We start from the raw sequence: 26,459 nt of genomic DNA, 5'->3' as shown, positions 1-26,459 counted from the left end.
TATCTTGATTAGTTAGGCTTCAGTACCCTAAAAGAAGTGTTCAATTTGAAGTTTCAGACAGTACTATCTGCTATGTTAGTCACTGTGTAGATAGAACATAACATGAGACAATGTAATTGAGGCTCTAGTGAATTACCTCCTGTCCTGTCTCAGGGAATGTTAGCCATCTTGTCTCCTATTTTATTCAATTATAGCTTTCAGGCCTGTTTCGTGCCTTTTCATTACATGAAAAGAATCACATGTTTACATGAAAAGTGGCTTTTGGGTTAAATTTTTAAAACATTATAGTAGATGGTGACGCTAATTTATTGCGTTGTACATCAAAAATAAGGATGAATGTCATGTTTTACTGAGCTGTGCTATTTCATTGTAATGGCCTATGGCTAACACAATAACATTCTCTTTGTTCAGAAAACTATTTTGATTATTTGTAAAGAGGTCAGTTTCTTGCAAAACGCTTGCAGATAAATTGTCTAGCGTGAGCCAACAATCTGAAATGATTTGCTAAGGTACTGTACTTAAAACCTGTTTCCATGTAGTATAGTTCTCTGAGATTTGTTGCATGTGCATCAATGGCCATTGATAATTTAATAAACAAATACATTTTCTATTGCCAACAAATATTATTAAAGCATTTATATCCTGCCTTTTGAACCTGCAAGGTGGCTCATCATATTATTAAAATCAAAAAAAATCTAGAAACAATAAAATAATCAACTAAAACTAACATAGCAGCATCAAATAAACTTGTCAGGAGTAAAAAGAAGCTATAATGCTTTTCTTGTGTTTGGATGTATTATTGGCTTGCAGATGATATATAGAAGGAGTGAGCTTGCTGTTAAAGATGAGATACTTTCCCCAAGAACCTGTGTTCAGGTGACCTCACTATGTGATTGCTCCAGGTATTTCTCTTTGCTTTTCTTCCAAGGACCCTTAAGCACCATCCGCCTATTCCTTGGGGTATTGCAGCCATAGTGTGCTGGCCTCCTACACATCATGGTTTGCAAATCGGAAGCCAGCCTTGAAGAAGTGTGCTATTTTCTGCTCCTCTCTGGAGTGATTCCTCACCGGTCTTCCTATTCCTGGAAGTTAACCATGGTTTTGTGTTATGGATGTTAATACAAATCAGGATCTCTTTTAAATCAGATTGGAATGATAGTCTCAAACCATCGTCTTAAGTGGGTTTGCAAACCGTGGGCAGTATCCAGCAGGGCCACTCCGCCTCCACTGGTTCCGTTGCGCTCACAGGACCCACCACTTGCGCAACAGTGGTTTTGCGCTTCTAAAAATAATCCCAGAAATGAGCAGAAATGCTTGTTTCTGGATTGAGGCAGGTCAATGGAGCTTCCTTCATTTACCTTGTTTCAGTATGTATGTATGTATGTATGTATGTATGTATTTATTGTTATTATTACTTACATTTCTACACCGCCCAATAGCCAGAGCTCTCTGGGCGGTTTACAAAGATTAAAAACATTGTTGTTGTTGTTGTTCAGTCGTTCAGTCGTGTCCGACTCTTCGTGACCCCATGGACCATAGCACGCCAGGCCTTCCTGTCCTGCGCTCTCTCCCGGAGCGTGCTCAAGTTCATATTCATTGCATCCGTGATGCTATCTAGCCATCTCATCCTCTGCCGTCCCCTTCTCCTTTTGCCTTCAGTCTTTCCCAGCATCAGGGTCTTTTCCAGGGAGTTTTCTCTTCGCATTAGGTGGCCAAAATACTGGAGCTTCAGCTTCATTATCTGTCCTTCCAATGAGCACTCAGGGTTGATTTCCTTTAGGATGGACTGATTTGACCTCCTTGCAGTCCAGGGCACTCGTAAGAGTCTTCTCCAGCACCACAGTTCGAAAGCATCAATTCTTCGGCGCTCAGCCTTCCTTATAGTCCAGCTCTCACAGCCATACATTACTACTGGGAAAACCATAGCTTTGATTAGACGGACCTTTGTTGGCAAGGTGATGTCTCTGCTTCTTACTATGCTGTCTAGGTTGGCCATAGCTTTCCTCCCAAGGAGCAAGCGTCTTTTAATTTCATGGCTACAGTCACCGTCTGCAGTGATCTTGGAGCCCAAGAAAGTAAAATCTGTCACTGCTTCCATTTCTTCCCCTTCTATATGCCAGGAAGTGATGGGGCCAGATGCCATGATCTTAGTTTTTTTAATGTTGAGTTTCAAACCAGCTTTTGCACTCTCCTCTTTCACCCTCAACAAGAGGCTCTTGAGATCCTCTTCGCTTTCTGCCATTAGGGTGGTATCGTCTGCATATCGGAGGTTGTTGATAATTCTCCCAGCAATCTTAATTCCGACCTCTGATTCATCCAAGCCGGCGTTTCTCATGATGTACTCTGCATATAAGTTAAATAAGCAGGGTGACAATATGCAGCCTTGTCGTACTCCTTTCCCAATTTTGAACCAATCGGTTGTTCCATGTCTGGTTCTTACTGTTGCTTCTTGACCCTCGTACAGGTTTCATTAAAAACATTACAAATACAATAACTGCAAAAGCCCCCTTGCGCAAGTGGTGGGTTCTGTGAGTGCACAGGCACAATAGGATACTAGCCCCATGATTGTGATCCCTCAGAATCAGTAGTTGTGATTTGCAGAAGCAGACAAAGGCAGGGGGAAGAAATGTATGTCTTGGAAGCTGGCTCATGATTGGCACACCATTGTTTGCTGAGAGCAGGAAGTGTGTGTGACACAGTTAAAGAAAAAAGGTATGCTGGTCCTCTAATCAATGCGTTTGCATCAAATATAAGTTGATGTGGGGTTAATTCATACAACCATTTTTCTGTGGACTTTTTCCAGATGCGTGCTGATCAACCCACTTTCATGAACTCCAGTGTGTGGGTTGTCTTGTGAACTAGACACGCTGAAGCATTCAACAGGCTGGTTCAATACAGGGCAATTCAGCCCTGCATGACTAAATGCCAGTACAGGATGCTCCTTCTGCCCCCCCCCCCCCCCGTGTTTATGTGAATCAGCCCTTAAAGAGTCAAGCTCACTTTGATGTCCAACAAAACATGAATGTGTTAATGCAGGAAAGACAATGGGAAGAGGGGAAGGTAATCTTTGGTCTGTCTCAGCAAACCAGGAGGAGAGAGCCTTCTTATTGCCCCTCTACTATCCCTTTCAGTTTCATATCGAGATTCTGCATATGGTCATGCATGTGTTGCCTGACTAATTGTAAATGGAACTTGAAGAACTGTTTGCAAATTTGCAGCCTGTGTCAGTAATTACGTTTATTATCTTCTTCCACAGGGACCTCTAGTGTGGTGTCTTCGTAAATGTGAATCTTGGTTAGACTTTGACCCTGAGCACCATGTTTGCCTCTTAGCATCCCTTGACAATTTATTTATTTATTTTATTTACAACATTTGTATACCGCTCCACATCCAGACAGATTCCAAAGTGGTGAACAATACAAAAAACAACAAAAACACCATGTTAAAATAATTATTATTTTTAAAAAGGAACAGAGTTCTTATAAAACTGCAGCCAGTCACTCAAGGAAGGCTTTCTGAAATAACAGTGTTTTCAGATAGCGCTGGAAGCAACACAATGTTGGCACCTGCCTGACCTCCAGAGGCAGGGAGTTCCATAGGTCGGGAGCCACCACACTGAAGGCTTTTCTCTGGGTGGACTCCAGTCAGGCCGTAGGTCTATGTGGACCCACCAGGAGCATGCCCCCAGTGACTGGGCAGGTTGATAAGGGAGAAGGCACTCTCTCAGGTATCCTGGTCCCAAGTTGTTTAGGGCTTGTACTAGTACTAGTACTAGAACCTTAAACCTGGCCCAGTAGTGAATAGGCAGCCAGTGCAGTTCCTTCAGGAAAGAAGTTACATGCTGAAAAGGGGCAGCTCCTGACAACAGCTGAGCTGCTGCATTCTGCACTAGCTCCAGGTTCTGGACCAGCTTCAAGGGCAGCCACACAGCGAGCGTGTTGCAGTAATCCAGTCTTGAGGTTATTAGCGCTTGTACCACCATGGCCAGGCTATCCCTCCCAGGAGAGGCTCTAGCTGGCGAACCAGCCAAAGCTGGTAAAAGGTACTCAGAGCTGCCGTGGCCATTTGAATACATAACATAAGAATATAAGAAGAGCCCTGCTGGATCAGACCAAGGGTCCATCTAGTCCAGCATTCTGTTCACACAGTGGCCAACCAGCTGGTAACCAGGAAACCACAAGCAGGACATGAGCTCAATGGCACCCTCCTACCAATATTCCCAAGCAACTGGTGTACATAGGCTCACTGCCTCTGCTACTGGAGGTAGCACATAGCCATCAGGACTAGTAGCCACTGATAGCCTTTTCCTCCAGGAATTTGTCCAACCCCCTTTTAAAGCCATCCAAATTGGTGGCCATCACTACCTCCTGTGGCAGCCAATTCCATAGTTTAACTATGCGCTGTGTGAAGAAGTACGTCCTTGTATCTGTCCTGATTCTCCCACCAATCAAGTTCATAGGATGATCCCAGGTTCTAGTAATTTGAGAGAGGGCGAAAAATGTCTCTCTATCCACATTCTCCACACCATGCATAATTTTGTACACCTTTATCATGTCTCCCCTTACCCTCCTTTTTCCCAAATCAATCCAGGCTGTTGTAACCTTCTCTCATAGGGGAGATGCTCCAGCCCCTTGATTTTACTTGCCCCTTTCTGCACTTTTTCCAACTCTGCAATATCTTTTTTTTTTAGGTGTGGTGACCAGAACTGTACACAGTATTCCAAGTGTGATCGCACTATGGATTCGTATAATGGCAGTATGATATTGGCAGTTTCATTCTCAGTTCCTTTTCTAATTATGCCTAACATGGAGTTTGCCTTTTTTACAGTGGTTGCACACTGGGCTGACATTTTCATCGCGCTGTCCACCACAGCCCCAAGATCTCTTTCCTCAGTCACCACTAGCTCAGATCCCATCAGGTTATACATGAAGCTGGGATTTTTCTGCTCCAACATGCATCAGTTTACACTTGCTTATGTTGAACTGCATTTGCCATTGAGATGCCCATTCTCCCAATTTGGAGAGATCCTTTTGGAGATCCCCTTTTATTTTAATCACCCTAAATGATTTGGTGTCATCGGCAAACTGGGCCTCTTCACTGCTCACTCCTAATTCCAGATCATTTATGAACAGGTATTAGCACTGGTCCTAATACAGATCCCTGTGGGCCCCACTATTTACTTCCCTCCATTGGGAGAATGTACCATTTATTCCTACTCTCTGTTTTCTGTTCTTTAACCAGTTACTGATCCATAAGAGGACCTGTCGTCTTATTCCATGACTGCTAAGTTTTTTTCAGGAGTCTCTGGTGAGGGGCTTCGTCAAAAGCCTTTTTGAAGTCCAAGTAAACAATGTCTACCGGTTCACCCCTGTCTACATGTTTATTGACAGTCTCAAAGAACTCTGAAATGTTAGTGAGACAGGACTTACCTTTGCGGAAGCCGTGTTGATTCTTTTTCAACAGGGCTTTTCCTTCTATTTGCTTACTAATTTTATCTTTAATAATGCCTTCAACCAATTTCCCTGTAACACATGTTAAGCTAACCGGCCTGTAATTTCCCAGATCCCTCCTGGATCCTTTTGAAAATTGGTGTTACATTGGCCATCTTCCAGTTCTCTGGTATAGAGGCTTATCTTAGAGACATACTTTATTTTCCTACATCCTGAGTCTTGTTCTCTCATTTCCATTATGTCACCAGTTTCAGGATTTATTCTTTTCAGAGATCTCTGCAGGCTATTTACTGAAGTTAAGTATGTACACATAGACATAGTATTAGCATATTTATGTAGTCTAATATATTTTTGAATGTTCATGTATATAAATACATATTAATGTGTTATATTGTCCATATTTTTATAGCCCCTGAAGAAGGCCCAGAAATGCATTGGGCTGAAATGCATTGAGCTACTCTGAAGAATAAAATTTAATTTTCCTATATTCTGAGTCTTGTTCTCTCTTTTCCATCAGATTATTCTGGATGTTCTCCAGTTTTGTCTGACATGGCTCCCTTGACAGTCAACAGATTATCCGTCCACTGTATTTTTTGCTCTATACTTTTATCATTATAATTGGTTTCTTTGGGGTTCACGTTCATATAATCTCTTTTACAATTGCAAGCGGTATTGATTATCTTTAATGCTGGCAAAATATAACTTGCATTTTATTGTTCAGGTACCCTGTGGCTAACACATTGCAACTATTCTAAGAGTACATGGAGTATGGAATAATAGCCAGAGCCTATTCAAATTACTGTAAGGATTGGGCCCAACATCTCTGCAGAAGCATTCCAGAAAGGCAAGGGAACAGATTCAGAGTCAGATGAGGAAGAGGGCGAAGGGGTGGTGGGGCTACCAAGGTCACAGGAGATAGGGCAGAGCAGCAGTGGCAGAGCGGAGTCTTTTCAATTGCTGGCTAATCAGTTGGATCAAAGCCAGCCACAAACCTCTCCATCCATGGGAATGCCAGATCTTACAGTGGGGGAGGAATTGGGAGTGACAGACACAAGTATCAGAATTTGAGTGAGGAGGGAGGAGCAACGATGAGACATGGGGCATTCTAAAAGGTTGGCCCCCCAAAAGAGGTCCCTAGGGGAAGACCCTCCCTCAGGGCAGGACTGGAAAAACTACTCAAGTTTTGTACTTTCATCTGCACTTCTTATCTTAGCGTATTCATCAAATGTAGCCTCTTACAATCTAATTAGTATTATGCAAAGCTGACTAGAGAACTTAGCTCTGTGTTGCTGTATGCGGATTACGTCTGAAAACTGAAATGTGGCCGGTCTGGCTCTGGCTTGCATAATAAAAGCTATTTGCTAAGAGACTGTCTTCACCGTGTGACTACAAAGATGACCAGAGGCTTGGCACTCGACAATTACATTGGCATTAGGTAAATTACTGTAAAGCTTCTTCTCTAGGGACCCGTAGTAGGGATGTGGGTGCATGTCATCCTCTGCAACACTGGAAAGTGGTGCCATCAAGGGCAGACTTTGGGGTAGATGTCAAGAATCCCACTTGGCAGAACAAGCAGGGAGACCCCAAATGCAGCAGGGCTGGCTTACCAGATTTTGGAGTAAGTGAAGTAGTACACATTACCATCTAAAGAGCACTCCACCTCTCCTTAAGACTGTGAATTCAAGAGTCTAAAATGACCTAACTGTGCCTAACTAAAATTACCTGACTCTGGAATCCAGCCAGCTCAGCTGCAAGCATTCTTGGGTGTCATGCCTCCCCTCAAGGACTCTCCTGAGAAGAGTTAGGGGGAGAGATCCAGGAGACAACTTATCAGGCAACCGAGGAACAGCCAGGACCTGTCCTCATGTTCCCCAGGAGAGCTCAGAGTCAGAGCAGGAGGGGGAACGACTGCCCAGCCCTAGGGAGAGATGCTGGCTGAAGCGACTGGCTCAGGTCTTTCCCCTCATGAGCAGTTCTTGGCTGCAGTCAAGGACTCCTCAGGAGGAGGGCATCTGAAAGGGCTTGGCCAGCTGCAGCTAGGGACTGGGTAGAGACAGAAGCCTTCAGCTTTAAAGCCTTCCAGTAGCATTGAATCTTAGCTAGAAGCAAAATATATCTAGCTTTGAACTTTGTGCATGTAATTTCCTCACCTCTTGCTCCTGCCTGAATTCCTGTTTTATGACCAGGACTGCTCGCGACCTTGTTTATTGCCTGCTCCCTTTTGAATGCCAGATGCTGATATACTCCCGGCTCTCGACGTTGGCTTGCTCTCGGCAAACCCTCTTGGCATGTCCCCAGCTTGGCATTCCAGCTTCCTGGTATTGACCTTGCATTCTTCGACCATTCACCTGTTTTCATTGGGCCTCTGCGGGCTGAGCGATCAGCACTGCATGGACAGAGACTGAGCCATATCCCAGAGCAGGACTGTGAAGGTTTGAGGCCTACAGAGGCAAAGGAAAAAATGGTCAGGCTTATGGGCCTGGAGTTTTCTGTTGGGAGGGGGTATTCCTGAGAGGAGTAGTTTCATTTCTCTGGTTAAGTTTCTGTTTCAGTTCCCCTGGTAAGTTTCATTTCTTCAGGTTTAATGCAGTACTTTCAGTTTTGTGGGAGGAAGGTATAAAAAGAGAGATAGCCAGAGCCTAGAATGAGAGCAGAGTCTGAAGAGCGAGCAGGAAGAAGCAGCTTAGAAAAGTCTAAGGACAGCTAGGGTAAAGGAACTTGTGCTTTGTCACTTTTATTTTCTTTTAAGGCCTTTTGTATCACTCAGCTCTATTGTGTAAATACCTTTACTTGTAATTTGTTTGCTTTAAATCTACTAGTAAACTGTTGTGGTTAAATCCTGTGTCTAGAGTGTCAGTCATCCATGTCTACAGCCTAAACCCCATGTTACTGGGAAGATTAAAAGAAGGAAGGCTGGACTCTTAAGGAGGCAAGAGATCCTTAAGGGGCTGGTCAGGGGGTCCAGGTTATAAATGGAACCTTGACAAGGATATTGGGTGTGGCCTGAGGGGTTGTTTGGGAGACTGGCTGGCTCTGGGGCAGGGAACAGATGGCAGAGCAGGTGTAGCTGCTGCCACCTTCAAAAGAGTGAGCATGCCAGCTGAGCAGGAAGGACATGATGAGCATGAGGAAAGAGCCACAGGATGGGCAGCCAACACAGCTAAAAATGCACCATCCTACTGGTTGTGCAGTCTAGTTCCATTGTGTCAGAGAGCAGAGGAACCACTGGAGCTCCCTTTCTTGAGAGAGGGGGAGGAGGAGCAGTCATCAAGTCTCTGGGAGTAAGAAAATGAGCATGGACTGAAGAAATCTCATGTGGTCCACAGCTAACATTTCATGCACGCTCTGTATCCTTCAGGACCTTAGAAATGGCATTCAACACCTGTTTACCATATGGGGTTGCATTCCCAAGGGCTAGGTGCTGGGTGAAAAAGATGAAATGTTGGTACTCTCTTATGTGATCAGATGTTAGTGCGGGGCTGGGCAATATGTGGCCTGCAAGCCACATGTGGCCCCCCTGGCTGTTTTTGCGGTCCCTGTCTCTGATGATCCTGAATTTGCTGCTGTTGTGATGGTAAAACAGCAATTTTGCAAGGAAGCAAGGTGCACAGGGAGTGCACACATTGTAAGCAGAATCGTGCTCCTGGGAGGCTTCCAGGGACATGATTCTGCTTGCAAACAAAGTGCATGCTCCTCCCGCATCTTCTTTCCTTGCAAAATCGCCACTTTTTTGCTGCAGCAAGTTCGGTGGCAATTTTTTGGGGGTGTCTCCCAGTGGGTTCCAAAAGGGGCAATGTGCCCCCTGGCCCCTGATGTTCCCTGATCCTACCTTAATGGAATATGTGATTTAAAGGATGGAGAAAAGTTGGAATACAGCACCACCTCATCTCTCTCTCCCTCTTTCTCATGCTTTTGTTGTGGAAATTACCTTTTCATAGTTGATCCTTTAAGCATGACAGGGAAGAACTTCTAAGTAATTTACAACCGGTTGTTTCAGCTTTACTCAGTCAGCAGCTTCCTCCATACTCCCCTTTCTAGATTCCACCTGGATATGATTTACTCTTTATTAGTCTAGTAAAATGTGACAGGATCATCCAGTCTTTCTGGAGAGTTATTTCCAAGAGCATTTTTAACACTTGCCTGCAAATAGGACAAAGTAAACCATAATGACAGTGAAACGTGCCTTAAATATCTTCTCAAAGACTTTATGGTAACTGATCGCCCAACAGAGTGTCTTTTTTTTTTTTTTGAAGACACAGGGAAAGAGCCTATCAATTGCCATGCCAAATAATGGCTCTTGTGTTTTAAGATAAACTTGTGTGGACTCAAATCGTTATTGCATTGATTCAATGAGACTGCATGCAGCTAAGGGCCAGTTCATGCCTCTTATCTCTTGCCTGACTCCTGGTCTTCCCCAGAGAGGTGCTTTCATGATCAAACTTAAGGCATGTTCTGGACATTCAGAGGTTTGATTGGCATCAACTTCACCAAATCCCCCCCCTCTCCCAGCTACCGAGGGTCACAGAAATTGCTGCCTGTTGATACATGTGTGTCTGGATCTTATAATATGTTTGTCCGCACCGACTAATTTATTGGCAGTTTTAACTCTGCTAATAAGATTAAGGTGGCCCAAAAAACTAATTGTAGTGCGCAGCTTGAAAGCTAAATAGCCCAAAGTGATAAAGCTGAGTAGAAGATTGTAATCTGGAATGTTATACTCGTATTTTTATTGCCTGGGAATATTAGCATTATGCTCTAATATAAAAAAATAAATCAACATAATGTCTCATAAAGAGACCCATTAGCATGTTAGCTGGATATTACTTTTTCTGATAAATTTTGTAGATAAATTCCTTATCAAAATGTGATAAAAAACAGTGAATATAAAGCTGAGAAGCATTTGATTAATGAGAGATCTTGATTATCCTGAAACTGAAAGTATAATTACAAGTTATAATTCCCATTATCTGTTCAAACGTTGTGGAAATTAAATCTGTTCTTACTTCTTCCTTTTCTTAAAATGATTATTTTTATTTTCTTATATGAACTATCAATATTTCTATGCTTGCCCTTTTGCCAAAAGTCCACCAGAAGTGGGCACAACAAATCTGAAATAAAACGATAAAACCATTTAAAAAACATTAAAACAATATTTTTATTTTATTTTATTTTTTTCATTTCTATACTGCCCAATAGCCAAAGCTCTCTGGGAGGTTCACAAAAAATAACACACTAAAACTAATTTAAAAGGCTAGGTTAAAGAGATGGGTCTTAACAGCTTCTCTGAAAACCAAGATTGTGGAGGGCAATTGCAATTCTAGAGGGAGTACATTCCACAGTTTGGGAGTGACACAGAAGAGAGAGCCCTTTCCCACTTGCCTAACGAAAGGGCCTCTGTGGGCAATGGTGTCCTCCTGCAGATCTTAATAACTGGACAGGTTAGTGAATAGGCAGGTGGTCCCTGAAATAGCCACACTTTAAGCCATATAGGTCTTTAAAGGTTAAAACCAACACCTTGAATTGAGCCCAGAAAGCAATTGGCAACTAGTGCATGTCTTTCAATATTGGTGTAATATGATCTCGATACTGTGTACCAGTTAGCAGCCTAGCTGCTACATTTTGCACCAACTGAAGCTTTTGGACACTCTTCAAGGGTAGCCCTATGTAGAGCATGTCACAGTAGTCCAAGCTAGATGTAAACAAGTCATGGTTAAGTGTTGGCAAGTCAGATTGACTCAAGAAAGCTTGCAGCTCGTGCACTAAATGTAATTGTTTAAACATACTTCTTTCCACCACCTGAAGATCCAGGGACAGCATAGGAACAAGAGCACTTCCAAGCTACTGACCTCCTCTTTCAAGGGGAGCACAACCTCTTTCAGAATAGGTTGAATTCCAATGCTTGGGTCAGACTTTCCATTGACTAATAGCTCCTCTGTCTTAGCTGGATTTAACCTCTGCTTGGTCATCCTCATCCAGCCTATTATCAAAACCAGGCAACATTCAAGAGTATCAGGTGTCAGGCCCAACTTTTTGACACATGCTGACAGCCCCACACAGAACACAAAATATAGTGAAACTATTACAGCAGATCAGGTTATGCAGTCCAGCTTTCCAGAGTTTGTGGCAAAGCTTATGGCGTTTATAGAACCTAATAAATCAAATAGCCTAGGCAGAGACTATCAGCATGTTGCTTTGTTCAAGAGAAAAATCCAAGGGTAGAATCCACACAGAGTCACAATCAGAGTTCAAGGCCAGGAATAGATTTCAAGTCAGGATCTTAATGTTACAGGATTCAAGGCAGACATGAGTGCAGGATTCATGAGAATGCCAGGGAAGGAAGTATTTTGGGCAGTTAAGATGTTCCAAACAAAGGTTTTTCGGCCTTAAATACAGGGGAGAGCTGCTAGAGCTCCCCTTCTGATGGTATAAGCTGACAGGGGAATCTAGCCCATAAGCGAGCAGTACTTGTGAGGGAGCGTCTCTGTACTGCCCTCTTGAGTTGGTGCCTATACCTAGGTGAAACCCTCAGAGCCCTCTCCTGGCAGAATCTTCCTCCTGCTCAGTGCTCTCAATCCCAGGCTGTAAATCAGAGGCCTCCCTCAAGGCTGCATCTTGCAGCTGTGGCTGATAGGGAGTATCATCCTCATTCAGCCTGCAGTCAGATGGGAAGCTAGGCAGAGCTAAGCTCCTAGGCCCTGAGCTTCCTACGACTTGACTGAGTTCTAAATCCTCCTCCTCAAACTCTGATTCAGACTCTGACTCCAAAGATATAGGGCCCACAGCGGTGCTTGGGCTAGGCCTGACATCAACTACTTCTTTGATATTAGGAGACAAGAGCTGCGTCATCAGCATCTTGGTAGCACCTTACTCCAAAGTTCTGAATGATCTCTCCCAGCAGTTTCACATAGATATTAAACGGCATGAGAGACGTGATAGAACTCTGTGGGATCCCATAGGCCAAAGGCTGTGGAGTCAAACAGTAACCCCCAGCACCATCTTTTGGACATGACAAAACAGTGTCCCTAAGGCCCAGCCCTGCCAGACAGTCTAGAAGGATACCATAGTTAATGGTATTGAATGCTGCTGAGAGGTCCAAGAGAACGAATGGGGCCACACTCTCTCATCCAGTCCCCAGTGGAGGTCACCCACCAAAATGACCAAAGCAGTTTCAGTACCACATCCTGGCAAGAAGCCAAATTACAACGTGTCGGGATTACTTATTTATTTATTTCATTTCTATACTGCCCAATAGCCAAAGCTCTCAGTATCATCCATCACTTTCTCTTTTTTTTGGAATATATTTTTATTTATTTTATCTTTATCAATGAAATAAACAATACCAAAATTACCAACAACCTGATCAATACTACAATTTCCCAATAATACAATATTCTAATGAGGACACCACAATAACAAAAAGAGAAAGAAAAAGAAAAAGAAAAAAGGAAAAGGGAGGAGGAAAGGAAGTGAAGAAAAAAGAAGAAATATAGTGTTATATAATAATAAAACTTAAAATCAACCTTCAACAATCAATAATATATTTTATATATAAATGCATGTGCACAATTACCCTCAAACAATAAATTTAAATACAGCATACCATATCTATTTTGAAATAAAAAATGTAAAGAAAAGCGAGAAAAAAAGAAAGATGAAAGAGATTAAACGAATATATGTATAATCATTTATCTTCTGACCTAGCCTGGATCATGTAGACTAAACACAAGCAGTTAAGAAAGCTTGTTTAAACATTCCAGTTCATGGGGTTGTAACAGAATTCTCACGCATTTTTACGTTTAGCCATGCCTCCTTCATTTCATGATTTAGAAACTTCTTCATCTGACCTTCAGACACAATACAAAGTGTAGCAGGATATTTTAAGTAATATTGTAAGTTCATTTGTTTTGCCATGTTTTTTGCTTTGATAAATTGTCTTCTTTTATTGATGTAGTCCGGAAATAATATAACTTTATCTTGTTTTCAGGAAAGGCGTCCACCCTCTCTTGCCAAATGCAGGATATAATTCTTTGTGGAGACTTTTGCAAATTGGACTATGATCGTGTAATCAGTCCCTTTAGCATTTGGCACACGAAATGCCTGCTCAATATCAAATAAATAATCAGATGGAATAGGGAGTATCTCATGCAAAAGTTTATCCACAAAAATGGGCAATTTTACATCATTAGACAGATTTTTAATCCCAATAATACGTACATTGGATCTCCTTGTGAAGGCCTCCAGTTGAGAAATTCTATCAGAGGCATTTTAAAAGCAAATTTGTGTCATAGTTTCATTTCCTGCCACTCGGTCTTCTATCTCATTAATTTTCATCTCCATTTTTTGCCATGACACATTAATTAAATCTACAGCTCCTTGCAAGGCTGTGATGGAATTTTGGATTAAATCCAATCTTTTGGCTTGCTCTGTAAATTGCAAAGATAAAATCTTTATCAGAGTAAATAATTCCCCTATATCTTCTGTTCTCGAAACTTTTGACACAGGGGCTGTGGGGGAAGTTGATGCCGGCTCCTTTCTTTTCCTTGGTGCAGACGTGTTTCTCTCAAACAGATCTTGCAGGTCCTCAGCTGTTCTCAGATATTGTTAACATTTCTTAAATCATCCCTCAGAAGTTGTTGATATTTCTTAAAGCATATATTATTGTGGAACACGTCAGCCCTCCTTTCTCCTATGAAATAGGAGTCTCAGTACAGCTTTTTGCCTTGATAAAGCTCTGGAGAGATAATCTTGGAATCCAGCCCCCCCACTATCTCAAGGGGGGTACTTTTCTCCAAGATATTAACCAGATGTTGCCTTGCCTCCCCTTTTAATTCCAGGGGGGACCTGGAACCTTTTAAAAAGCTGTTTGAGAAAGCTCCCATGAAGCGCTACCGTGGGATGCTTTCAGAGCAACATTGGTTCCAACTGGAAGTCCATCCATCACTTTCTTGATCACCTCAGCAAAGAGTGGGTAATTTGAAACTGGCCTACTGAGACATGCCCGTTGGCCATCCTGACTGGGGATGATGGGATTTGTAGTACAACTCACCTGGAGGGGACCAGGCTGGGGAAGATTGAACTAGGTTTTCCTTTTCTGTTGAGGCAGTATAGTATTATGGCTTCCATTATGACATCAACTCATGGGAATCTGTCTCTCTTGAGCACTGTTTTTCAAACAAGCTGTTTTATTCTGACTTACCTAAACTCTGAACTAGGTGCAGATTTAAAACAATATGGTTCAGGATCAAGAGGCATTCTGCAAGAAAAGATTTGTGTACACACCAGTTGCTTTTCCCTGACTATTGTTATAGTCTCCAAAATCCAGGGCTCAGCTGTATCCGCCTATTGCCTTTTATGAAAATCAAATACCTTGCTAAATGTAAAGATATGAAATCTGTCTTACAATTTCTGGAAACATCTACTTTTGGAATTCCATACCTAAAGTTGCCCAGTAGTGAAGATAGCAGGCAGCTACTAACACTATGTTGTTGTTTTTATGGAAATATAGAGAAGAGATGGCTTATATGTGATAAGACTGGTTATGAATGGGTAGGAGTGTGTGTGTGATAACTGGAATGACAGAAATTTTTCATGATCAGTTGCAGCATTTTTAGGAAATTGTGCCTACCATCTACTAATTTATTACCTGTAATATCTGTTGTCGCTTCATTTCTTCCTGTTTACTTGAAATCTAATATTGTGAACAGGTCTAGATGAGGTGTCTGAAGCATCAGCTTTTCCAGTTCTTGATACTGAGATTATATATAATGTTTCAACTGTTGTCATCCAAGGTGGTAGAGAAGATGCTTGAAGGTCTGAGGCCAATGATTTGTTTTCTCTTAACCCTTGCACATCATGGATAATGAAATCTCCCTAGTCCAGGTTAAATTTGTTCCTGACAGCCATAGTAAATACATTTCTGGAGGATGGGCTGCGTCCTAAGGTGCTGAAAGACGTGGTATTTCATTCATTTCTGAAGATGCCCCTAAATATAGATGATTTGAATAATTATAGAATGGTCTCCAATCTCCTTCCCCCACTTTTTTGAGCAAGGTGATTAGGCGGTGGTGGGACAGATCCATGAATTCTTGGATGAAATGGATTTTTGGGACCATATTATCTGGGCTTCAGGGCAGGATTTGGTACAGAGACTGTAGTTGGTAGATCTGGCTGACAATCTGTATTTATAGACAGGGGGAGTGTAACTGTGCTTGTTCTTCTACAGCAGGGATAGGAAACCTTTTATGGTCAGAGGGCTGGATTGGTTATGGGCAAGCATGTCAGGGGCCACCTGCCAGCAGTGGGTGGTGCCAACAACTTCTGGTATGTGGCCTGCAATGCCATTGCCCAGACCCCATTCACACACTCATTCTCTGTCTGTCTGTCTTTGTTCAGACAACATGATAACCCACACTTAAGGATTGTCGTTGAACACTTAAGGGTTGTTGTTGAAACATGGCTTATCATGTTGTTTGACCCAACTGTGAAAACAAACCATGATTTGTTAACCACAAACAACACACAGTTTATAACCCAACAACAAACCATGGGTTCTCTTCATGGGTTGTTCGTGGTTAACAAACCATGGTTTGTTAATGTGGCTGGGTTCAGACAACATAACCCACATTTCAACAACAACCTATGGTTCAACGACAACCCACACTCAACATGTACTTAACCGCTGAGTGGGTTATCATGCTGTCTGAACTCTCTCTCTCTCTCTCTCTCTCTCTCTCCCTCTCCCTCTCCCTCTCCCTCTCATACACTGCACCCTCAACACACACATCCTACAACACACACTAATCCCTCCTGAAAGTTCCCCCCCACTGCATTTAGGCCTGTTGCAAATGGAGGTTTTTTTAAAAGCCTAATTGGAGCAGGGAGGGGTGATTTTCCATGGGTGGGGTCATAGTGTTGGGGAGGGGAGAGTTAGCCTTTCCCTCCCCAGCAGAACCCCTCTACGCAAATGTTCCGCATGCTGTAATTAAAACCTGATTGCAGTGGGAGAGGGGTGATTTTTTGACGGTGGAATTCCTAGTGTTGAAGAGAAAGCTAACCCCTTCCTCTTCAGTAGGAAATGCCCCTGAAAATGCTCCCCATGCTGCAACTGAGTTTTTAAAAAATCCCCCACCGGCACCAGAACCATATATTGGCATTAGAGACTGGAGATGAGAGATTTTCAGGTGGGAAACTGTCTTGTCTCCAATTAGCTGCTGATTTGATATAAGAAATTTTGGTCTAGGCGGGAGAGGGGGTGCTGCCTGGACAGACACTGGCGGGCCCAATAGCGACCTTTCGTGGGCCATATTAAGCCCCGGGCCAGAGGTTCCCCATCCCTGCTCTAGATCGCTGAGCTTTTAGCATGACACCTAATCTATTTGGGCTGCATGAGACTGATAGAAGTGGGGGACACTTTCATCTAACATATATTTCTCCCATAATTAAATATCAGTTTGGGGGAGGGCATATTTGATACGGGTAGCAATGTGTGTCTTCCAGATTTCCTTGCTCTCCTTTGTGTTGGGGGTACTGGGGAGACGAGGGCACCAAAGGCCACACCAAAGGGTCTTTCACTCGTGATCTTGACTACCTTTCAGATAGACTTGCTCCCATGGAGCAGTTCCCTCTCCACTAGGAATAGACATACCTGTTCATCTCATTTTTTCAACCTTGAGTTCATTTTATCCTGTTCCACATCAGTTTGTGATTTCTTTTAAAAGTCTGCAGAAAAAATTAGTACCCATTTTTGTATGCCTTTCTCCTAATATATGCCTTTTTGTACACACTTTCCCCAAATATATGCATGTTTGCAAGCAATTTTCCCGAATATAATGCATATTTGTATGCTATTTTCACAAATATATGCATTTTTGTGTGAATGTTCCCCTATGATACACGTTTTTGTGCACATTTTTTGACAGTAGAAATGCATCACAACTTTCAGAGAAGTGCAAATATTGAACTGCATTCAGTAGGCATATTGGCCCAGGAAGTGCAAATGAGGCCAGTTTACATTAAAATGCAAACTGAAAGACTTTATCCCCACGCCCTACTCCTCAGTCTCCTCCTGCCTGTCCAGATATTCTGGTGCTTTCGGGAACATTGCATCACGAAGTATGAGTGGAGGCTCTTCTTTTTCTTTTCCCGTGAGCAGAGAGCTACTGTGGCCCATTCCTACAGTTTAGATATTTCTGTTCTAAAGTACAAATACGTTACCTCCTAACAATATTCTGAAGGGACACTTAAAGTGGTCCATAAGAGGTCCCTGTTGTGCCCTGCTGACCCTAAATAGCTGTGGTCAATTAATTCATATCTGTAAAATTCATTTTATTTTCCTTTCAGGTTTGGGATGCTGTGGATCGGGGCTGTTGTTTAAAAACGTATTCTTGCCATACCTGTGCTGTTCGGGCTGCCCAGTGGTCTCCCTGTGGAACAAGCGTTCTCACTGGAGGCTTTGATTGCATGCTTCATTTAACAGATATTGAAACAGGTACGTACTACTGCCCGTATGTGTTTGGGGGAAGGGGATGGAATGGTTGCTGGGGAACACAAGCGGGAGGGTGCTATTATGCTTGTAGCCGGCTTGTGGGCTCCGCATGGGCATCTGGTTGGCCACTGTGAGACCAGAATGCTGGACTTTGCTCTGATCCAGCAGGGCTCTTCTTATGTTCTTCCTATTTTCATACTAGCTGGAATATCTAACAAGACATGGATGCCTTCACCAGCTAGTTAGCCATGCCAATGTTTTGTAGATCCTGTTGTTACAGTTTTGTGTGTAGGTCAGCCTTCCCCAACCTGGTGCCCTCCAGATGTGTTGAACTATAATTCCCAGCATCCCCTAGCCAGCCATGGGAGTTGTGGTCCAACACATCTGGAGGGCACCAGGTTGGGGAAGGTTGGTGTAGGTAGTTGAGGCCAAAACGAGGGGAACTCCTCCCCAGATATGTAGGAAGTTATCTGACTTCTTTCGAAACCCAGCAGAAAGTAAGCCAAAAAGAATACTATTTATACAACCAATTAGACAAGGTGTCAGTGTATGCCGTAATAATCAATTCCTTCAGATTTGCCGTGGCATGTGGTTATTGTTAATTTTTTTTTAAAGCTTCAGTTGTGGCGGTAAGGGATTGCTCCATATTCAGAATGTAAAATCGATTTAATTCTTACCTTGGAATATTCACATTTCTGGGTTAGTCAAGCTTTTACACTGCTGTATAGGAGTTTTATGGCTCTGCTTAACTTGCAGTTAGGTGGGGAAAAGATTAATGTACCAGAACATTCTTTTCAGAAAAGCTGTTTCTGCATTGTGTCTTTGGGTCATTTTCCTTTCCACAACTGTATTTCTGTGATGGTTTCCACCCCTCCTTATCATTATATCTTGACGCCAATTGTAACGGAAACTAATGGACTAAATTCCCAGCACTATGAGTGGTGTACCCAGTGGTAGAACATCATTACTGGATGTTTGAAGCAAAGTAAATTTTTGCTGCTTTTCCAGATCAATATGAGCAAAAACTACGTGTTATAAAGTGGCGAATCCAATTGTTTGTACATTCGGCAAGTCATAGTACCCAGCGTAAATGAAATACAGTGCCAGGGCTGACCATACCATTAGAGAGAGTGAGGCATCCACTTCAAGTGGCAGATGTTAGGTTGTCCTACAGCTGCCAGCACTCTTCAGCCAGCCATGCTGGGAGTTGTAGGACTTCCCCCCCTATCTAAACATGCATAGGATTGTGCCCTTAAAGTGGTTATACAAATTTAGCAAGTCGATTGAAGAACATGTCCCCAACAGTGCCAATCCCTGTGCTGGGTTATTCATATACGAGCAAAGGGTTGGATGTGCCTGATGTCGTCTGATCTCAGAAGCTAAGCAGGGTCAGCCCTGGTTAGTACTTGGATGGGAGACCGCCTGGGAATCAGGCTTCCTGCACTGAGCAGGGAGTTGGACTTGATGGTCTTGTAGGCCCCTTCCAACCCTATGATTCTATGATCATCTGTCAATGCACAGCTGATCAGTATACAGTGTGTATTATGGTACAGTCCTATTTTGCACCTGCACTGTGCTTCAGTGTGCAAATTAACTGAGATCTAATAGAGCCAGTATGATGGTGTTAAGAGTCATGGAATCATAGAATAGTAGGGTTGGAAGGGGCCTACAAGGCCATCGAGTCCAACCCCCTGCTCAATGCAGGAATCCAACTCAGAGCATCTCTGACAGATGGCTATCCAGCCTTGTCTTGAACGTCTCCAGTGTGGAAAAGCCCACTACCTCCCTAGGTAATTGTTTCCATTGCCGTATTGCTCTAACAGGAAGTTTTTCCTGATGTTCAGCCGGAATCTGGCTTCCTGTAACTGGAGCCCATTATTCTGTGTCCTGCACTCTGGGATGATCGAGAAGAGATCCCGGCCTTCCTCTCCGTGACAACCTTTCAAGTACTCGAAGAGCGCTATCATATCTCCCCGCAGTTCTCTCTTCTCAAGGCTAAACATGCCCAGTTCTTGCAATCTTTCTTCATAGGGCTTTGTTTCCAGTCCCCTGATCATCTTTGTTGCCCTCCTCTGAACCCTCTTTGGTTTGTCTGCATCCTTCTTAAAATGTGGTGCCCAGAACTGGACACAGTACTCCAGATGAGGCCTAACCAGTGCTGAGTAGAGGGGAACTAGTACTTCCCAGGATTTGGAAGCTATGCTTCTATTGTTGTTGTTGTTCAGTCGTTCAGTCGTGTCCGACTCTTCGTGACCCCATGGACCATAGCACGCCAGGCCTTCCTGTCCTGCGCTCTCTCCCGGAGCGTGCTCAAGTTCATATTCATTGCATCCGTGATGCTATCTAGCCATGTCATCCTCTGCCGTCCCCTTCTCCTTTTGCCTTCAGTCTTTCCCAGCATCAGGGTCTTTTCCAGGGAGTTTTCTCTTCGCATTAGGTGGCCAAAATATTGGAGCTTCAGCTTCATTATCTGTCCTTCCAATGAGCACTCAGGGTTGATTTCCTTTAGGATGGACTGATTTGACCTCCTTGCAGTCCAGGGCACTCGTAAGAGTCTTCTCCAGCACCACAGTTCGAAAGCATCAATTCTTCGGCGCTCAGCCTTCCTTATAGTCCAGCTCTCACAGCCATACATTACTACTGGGAAAACCATAGCTTTGATTAGACGGACCTTTGTCGGCAAGGTGATGTCTCTGCTTCTTACTATGCTGTCTAGGTTTGCCATAGCTTTCCTCCCAAGGAGCAAGCGTCTTTTAACTTCATGGCTACAGTCACCGTCTGCGGTGATCTTGGAGCCGAAGAAAGTAAAATCTGTCACTGCTTCCATTTCTTCCCCTTCTATATGCCAGGAAGTGATAGGGCCAGATGACATGATCTTAGTTTTTTTAATGTTGAGTTTCAAACCAGCTTTTGCACTCTCCTCTTTCACCCTCAACAAGAGGCTCTTGAGATCCTCTTCGCTTTCTGCCATTAGGGTGGTATCGTCTGCATATCGGAGGTTGTTGATCATTCTCCCGGCAATCTTAATTCCGACCTCTGATTCATCCAACCCGGCATTTCTCATGATGTACTCTGCATATAAGTTAAATAAGCAGGGTGACAATATGCAGCCTTGTCGTACTCCTTTCCCAATTTTGAACCAATCGGTTGTTCCATCTCTGGTTCTTACTGTTGCTTCTTGACCCTCGTACAGGTTTCTCAGGAGACAGGTAAGGTGGTCTGGTACTCCCATCACTTTAAGAATTTGCCACAGTTTGTTGTGATCCACACAATCAAAGGCTTTAGCGTAGTCAATGAAGCAGAAATAGACGTTTTTCTGGAATTCTCTTGCTTTCTCCATGATGCAGCGAATGTTGGCGATTTGATTTCTAGTTCCTCTGCCTCTTCGAAACCCAGCTTGTACTTCCGGTAGTTCTCGGTTCACATACTGCTGAAGCCTGGCTTGTAGGATTTTGAGCATCACCTTGCTGGCATGTGAAATGAGCGCAATTGTGCGGTAGTTTGAACACTCTTTGGCGTTGCCCTTCTTTGGAATTGGAATGTAAACTGACCTTTTCCAGTCTTGTGGCCACTGTTGAGTGTTCCAGATTTGTTGGCATATTGAATGCAGCACTTTAACAGCATCATCTTTTAGGATTTTAAATAGCTCGGCTGGAATACTGTCATCTCCGCTAGCTTTGTTGTTACTAATGCTTCCTAAGGCCCACTTGACTTCACTCTCAAGGATGTCCGGCTCAAGTTCAGTGACCGCATTATCATGGCTATCAGGGACATTCAGATCTTTCCTGTATAGTTCTTCTGTGTATTCTTGCCACCTCTTCTTAATCTCATCTGCTTCTGTTAGGTCCCTGCCTTCTTTGTCCTTTATCATGCCCGTCTTTGCACAAAACGTTCCCTTGAGATCTCCAATTTTCTTGAAGAGATCTCTAGTCTTTCCCATTCTGTTGTTTTCCTCGATTTCTTTGCATTGTTCATTTAAGAAGGCCTTCTTGTCTCTCCTTGCTATTCTCTGGAACTCTGCATTCAGTTGGGTATATCTTCCCCTTTCTCCTTTGCTTTTCGCTTCCCTTCTTTCGTGAGCTACTTGTAAAGCCTCATCAGACAGCCACTTGGCTTTCTTGCATTTCTTTTTCTTCGGGACGGATTTCGTTGCTGCCTCCTGAACAATGTTACGGACCTCCGTCCATAGTTCCTCAGGCACTCTGTCTATCAGGTCTAATCCCTGAAATCTATTCCTCACCTCCACTGTATATTCATCAGGGATATGATTTAGGTCATACCTGAAAGGTTTAGTGGCTTTCCCTACGTTCTTCAATTTAAGCCGAAATTTTGCAAGAAGCAGCTCATGATCTGAGCCACAGTCAGCTCCAGGTCTTGTTTTTACTGACTGTATGGAGCTTCTCCATCTTTGGCTGCAAAGGACGTAATCAATCTGATTTCGATATTGACCATCTGGTGACGTCCATGTGTAGAGTCGCCTCTTGTGCTGTTGGAAAAGAGTGTTTGCTATGATCAGCATGTTCTCTTGGCAAAACTCTATTAGCTTTTGTCCTGCTTCATTTTGTACACCAAGGCCATGCCTGCCTGTTATCCCGGTGATTTCTTGACTTCCTACGTTAGCATTCCAATCCCCTATGATGAAGAGGACATCTTTGTTTGGTGTTAGTTCTAGAAGGTGTTGTAGGTCTTCATAGAACCGATCAACCTCAGCTTCTTCGGCCTCAGTGGTTGGGGCATAGACTTGAATTACTGTGATGTTGAATGGTTTGCCTTGGATTCGTACTGAGATCATTCTATCATTTTTAAGATTGTACCCCAGTACTGCTTTTCCCACCCTTTTGTTGACTATGAGTGCTACTCCATTTCTTCTAAGGGATTCTTGCCCACAATAGTAGATATGATGGTCACCTGAATTAAATTCGCCCATGCCTGTCCATTTGAGTTCGCTGATTCCCAAGATGTCGATGTTCAATCTTGCCATCTCATGTTTGACCACCTCCAGCTTACCTTGATTCATTAATCTGACATTCCAGGTTCCTAAACAATATTGTTCTTTACAGCATCGGATTTTCTTTTCACCGCCAGACACATCCACAGCTGAGTGTCCTTTCGGGTTTGGCCCAGCCGCTTCACTCTTTCTGGCGCTACTTGGAAATACCCTCTGCTCTTCCCCAGTAGCATATTGGACACCTTCCGACCTGAGGGTCTCATCTTCCGGCGTCATCTCTTTTAGCCTTGTGATACGTTCCATGGGGTTTTCTTGGCAAGAATACTGGAGTGGGTTGCCATTTCCTTCTCCAGTGGACCACATTTTGTCAGAACTCTCTGCCATGACCTGTCCGTCTTGGGTGGCCCTGCACGGCATAGCTTATGGCTTCACTGAGTTACGCAAGCCCCTTCGCCACAACAAGGCAGTGATCCATGAAGGGGATGCTTCTATTAATGCAGCCCAAAAGAGCATTTGCCTTTTTTGCAGCCATATCACATTGTTGGCTCATATTCAGCTTGTGATCTACAACAATTCCAAGATCCTTCTCACTTGTAGCGTTGTTGAGCCACGTATCATCTTGTAACTGTGCATTTGGTTTCTTTTTCCTAGGTGCAGAACTTGGCATTTATCCCTATTAAATTTCATTCTGTTGTTTTCTGCCCAGTGCTGCAGTCTATCCAGATCACTTAGAATTTTGTTTCTGGCTTCCAAGTTTATTTATTTCATTTCTATACCGCCCAATAGCCGAAGCTCTCTGGGCAGTTCACAAAAATTAAAACCAAACAACACACAATAAAACAATTTAAAATATATAGACCATTGAAACCACAATATAACAATACAACCACAATAAAACCTAGCAGCAGTGCAGGAGTTTAAAATACAGATTTAAAACAGCAAAGCTAAAAATTTAGAAAGCTAAAATGCTAAAATGCCTGGGAAAATAAAAAGGTCTTCACCTGGCGCCGAAAGGAATACAATGTAGGTGCCAGGCGAACCTCACTAGGGAGCTCATTCCAGAGCCGGGGTGCCACAACAGAAAAAGCCCTCCTCCTAATAGCCACCCGCCTCACTTCCTTTGGCAGGGGCTCACGGAGAAGGGCCGCTGACGATGATCTTAAGGTCCAGGCAGCCACATATGGGAGAAGGCGATCCTTCAGGTAACCTGGCCCCAAGCTGTTAAGGGCTTTGAATGTTAACACCAGCACTTTGAATCGGGCCCGGAAATGGACTGGCAGCCAGTGCAGCTGGAAAAGTACTGGCGTAATATGAGCTCGCAGGCCAGTCCCTGTTAACAATCTTGCTGTCCTGTTTTGGACCAGCTGAAGTTTCCGGACCGTTTTCAAAGGCAGCCCCACGTATAACGCATTGCAGTAATCCAGACGAGAAGTTATCAGAGCATGGATAACTGTAGCTAGGCTATCGCTGTCCAGATAAGGGTGTAGTTGGTATACCAGCCTAAGCTGATAAAAAGTGCCCCGTGCCACTGAGTTCACCTGTGCCTCAAGTGACAGTTCTGGATCGAAGAAGTTATTAGCTATCACACCAAATTTTGTGTCATCTGCAAATCTGATAAGCATTCCCTGCACCTCCTCATCCAAATCATTAATAAAAATGTTGAAGTGCACCAAGCCCAGGACTGAACCCTGCGGTACCCCACTTGTTACCTCTCCCCAGTTTGAGAAATTCCCACTGATAAGCACTCTGAGTCCGATTCTGTAGCCAACTGTGGATCCACCGGATCGTTGTTTCATCTAGCTCACTTTGAGCTAGTTTGCTCATCAGGATATCATGGGGTATTTTGTCGAAAGCTTTGCTGAAGTCGAGATATATTATGTCTACAGCATTCCCACAGTCCACAGGGGAGGTTACTTGATCATAAAATGAGATCAGATTCGTCTGGCAGGATTTGTTCTTGACAAATCCATGTTGGCTTCGAGTAATCACTGCATTGTTTTCAAGGTGCTTCCAGATGGATTGCTTTATCATCTACACCAGAATTTTCCCAGGGGTTGATGTCAGACTGACTGGTCTGTAGTTCCCAGGTTCCTCCTTTTTGCCCTTTTTGAAGACAGGGACAACATTAGCCCTCCTCCAGTCATCTGGCACTTCCCCTGTCCTCCATGATTTCTCAAAGAGAATAGACAGCGGTTCTGAGAGTTCTTCTGCCAGTTCCTTTATGACTCTAGGATGCAGTTCATCTGGCCCTGGAGATTTGAACTCATTCAAGGTAATTCTGTGTTCCCTGACCATATGCCTATCGATCTCAAGCTGCAACCCTGCGCCTTCAGCCTGTACTTTGCCTTTGCCAGGGGCTCATAGACCCTCTTATGGGAGAAGACTGAGCCAAAGGAGGAACTGAGCACCTCTGCCTTTTCTTTGTCATCTGTTATCATTTTGCCATCCTTATTTAATAGCTGAACCACCATTTCTTTCCTATGTCTTTTACTATGCACGTATCTGAAGAAAGCCTTTTTGTTGCTTTTAGCATCCCTTGCTAACCTCAGCTTTTTCTCTGCTTTAGCCTTCCTGATGCCATCCCTGCAATTCTGTGCTACCTGCCTGTGCTCTTCCTTTGTTGTTAGGCCTTCTTTCCACTTCCTATATGTGTCCTTTTTTGTTTTCAGGTCATCTCTAAGCTTTTTGTGAAGCTACATTGGCTTCTTCTGTTGTCTTCCACCTTTTCTTCTTGTTGGAATTGTTTGTGATTGTGCCTTGAGAATTTCCTTTTTTAAAAGCTCCCACCCATCTTGGACTCCTTTTCTCATTAGCGTCACTTGCCATGGGACCTTACTGATCATTGTTCTGCGTTTATTAAAATCAGCTTTCCTAAAATCCAGGGTACGCGTTTGACTACACTCGTCTTTTGCTTCCCTTAGAACCAAGAACTCAAGTATAACATGGTTGCTTTTCCCCAGAGTTACTGTAACAACTACTTTTATCCACTAAGTCACCTGTGTTGATTAGGATCAAGTCAAGGATAGCCAGTCCTCTAGTTCCTTCCTCTCCTTTCTGTAGGACGAAGTTATCCACCACAAAAGTCAGGAATTTCCTGGAGGGGCCATGTTTTGCAGAATTTGTCTCCCAACAAATATCGGGGAAGTTGAAGTCCCCCATTACTACTACATCATGCTTCCTTGAAACATTGGCTATTTGCTTTTCAAAAGTTTCATCCTCGTCTTCTCCTTGATTGGGTGGCTGGTAGTAGGTTCCTTTTATTCTTTGCTCCATTTATTTTGATCCAGATGCTCTCGATGGGGGTACCAAGCTCATCCTCTTGTATTTCTGTGCAGATATATGTATTTTTCAAATATAGTGCAACCCCACCTCCCTTTCTGTTCTTCCTGTTCTTTTTGAGCAAGTTATACCCTTCAATTGCTATATTCCAGTCGTGAGAGTCATCCCACCAAGTCTCAGTTACACCTATCAAGTCATAATTTCCCTCTTGTATTAAGAGTTCAAGTTCGTTCTGTTTGTTTCCCATACTCTGGGCATTAGTATATAGACATCTAAGACCATGTGCTTCATAGTGTGG

The 26,459-nt window shown here is 43.4% G+C and overlaps 1 protein-coding gene across 2 annotated transcripts in view; it reads left to right on the top strand.

The window, feature by feature from the left end:
- Positions 1-26,459, top strand: part of WDR25 (WD repeat domain 25) — a 204,214-nt gene that overhangs the window by 99,729 nt on the left and 78,026 nt on the right. For both annotated transcript variants that reach the window (XM_084838685.1, XM_084838694.1), the window contains exon 3: positions 17,790-17,937. In XM_084838685.1, the coding sequence (XP_084694811.1) occupies positions 17,790-17,937 (148 nt within the window). The remainder of the gene's footprint in view (positions 1-17,789; positions 17,938-26,459) is intronic.

The sequence above is a fragment of the Heloderma suspectum genome, chromosome 1 (genome assembly GCF_057233095.1).
Source record: "Heloderma suspectum isolate Gila_16-S chromosome 1, 16-S_ref, whole genome shotgun sequence".
NCBI classification, from domain to species: Eukaryota; Metazoa; Chordata; class Lepidosauria; order Squamata; family Helodermatidae; genus Heloderma; species Heloderma suspectum.
Note: the sequence above shows the minus strand (reverse complement) of the source record. Positions and strands in the feature narration are given on the sequence as shown.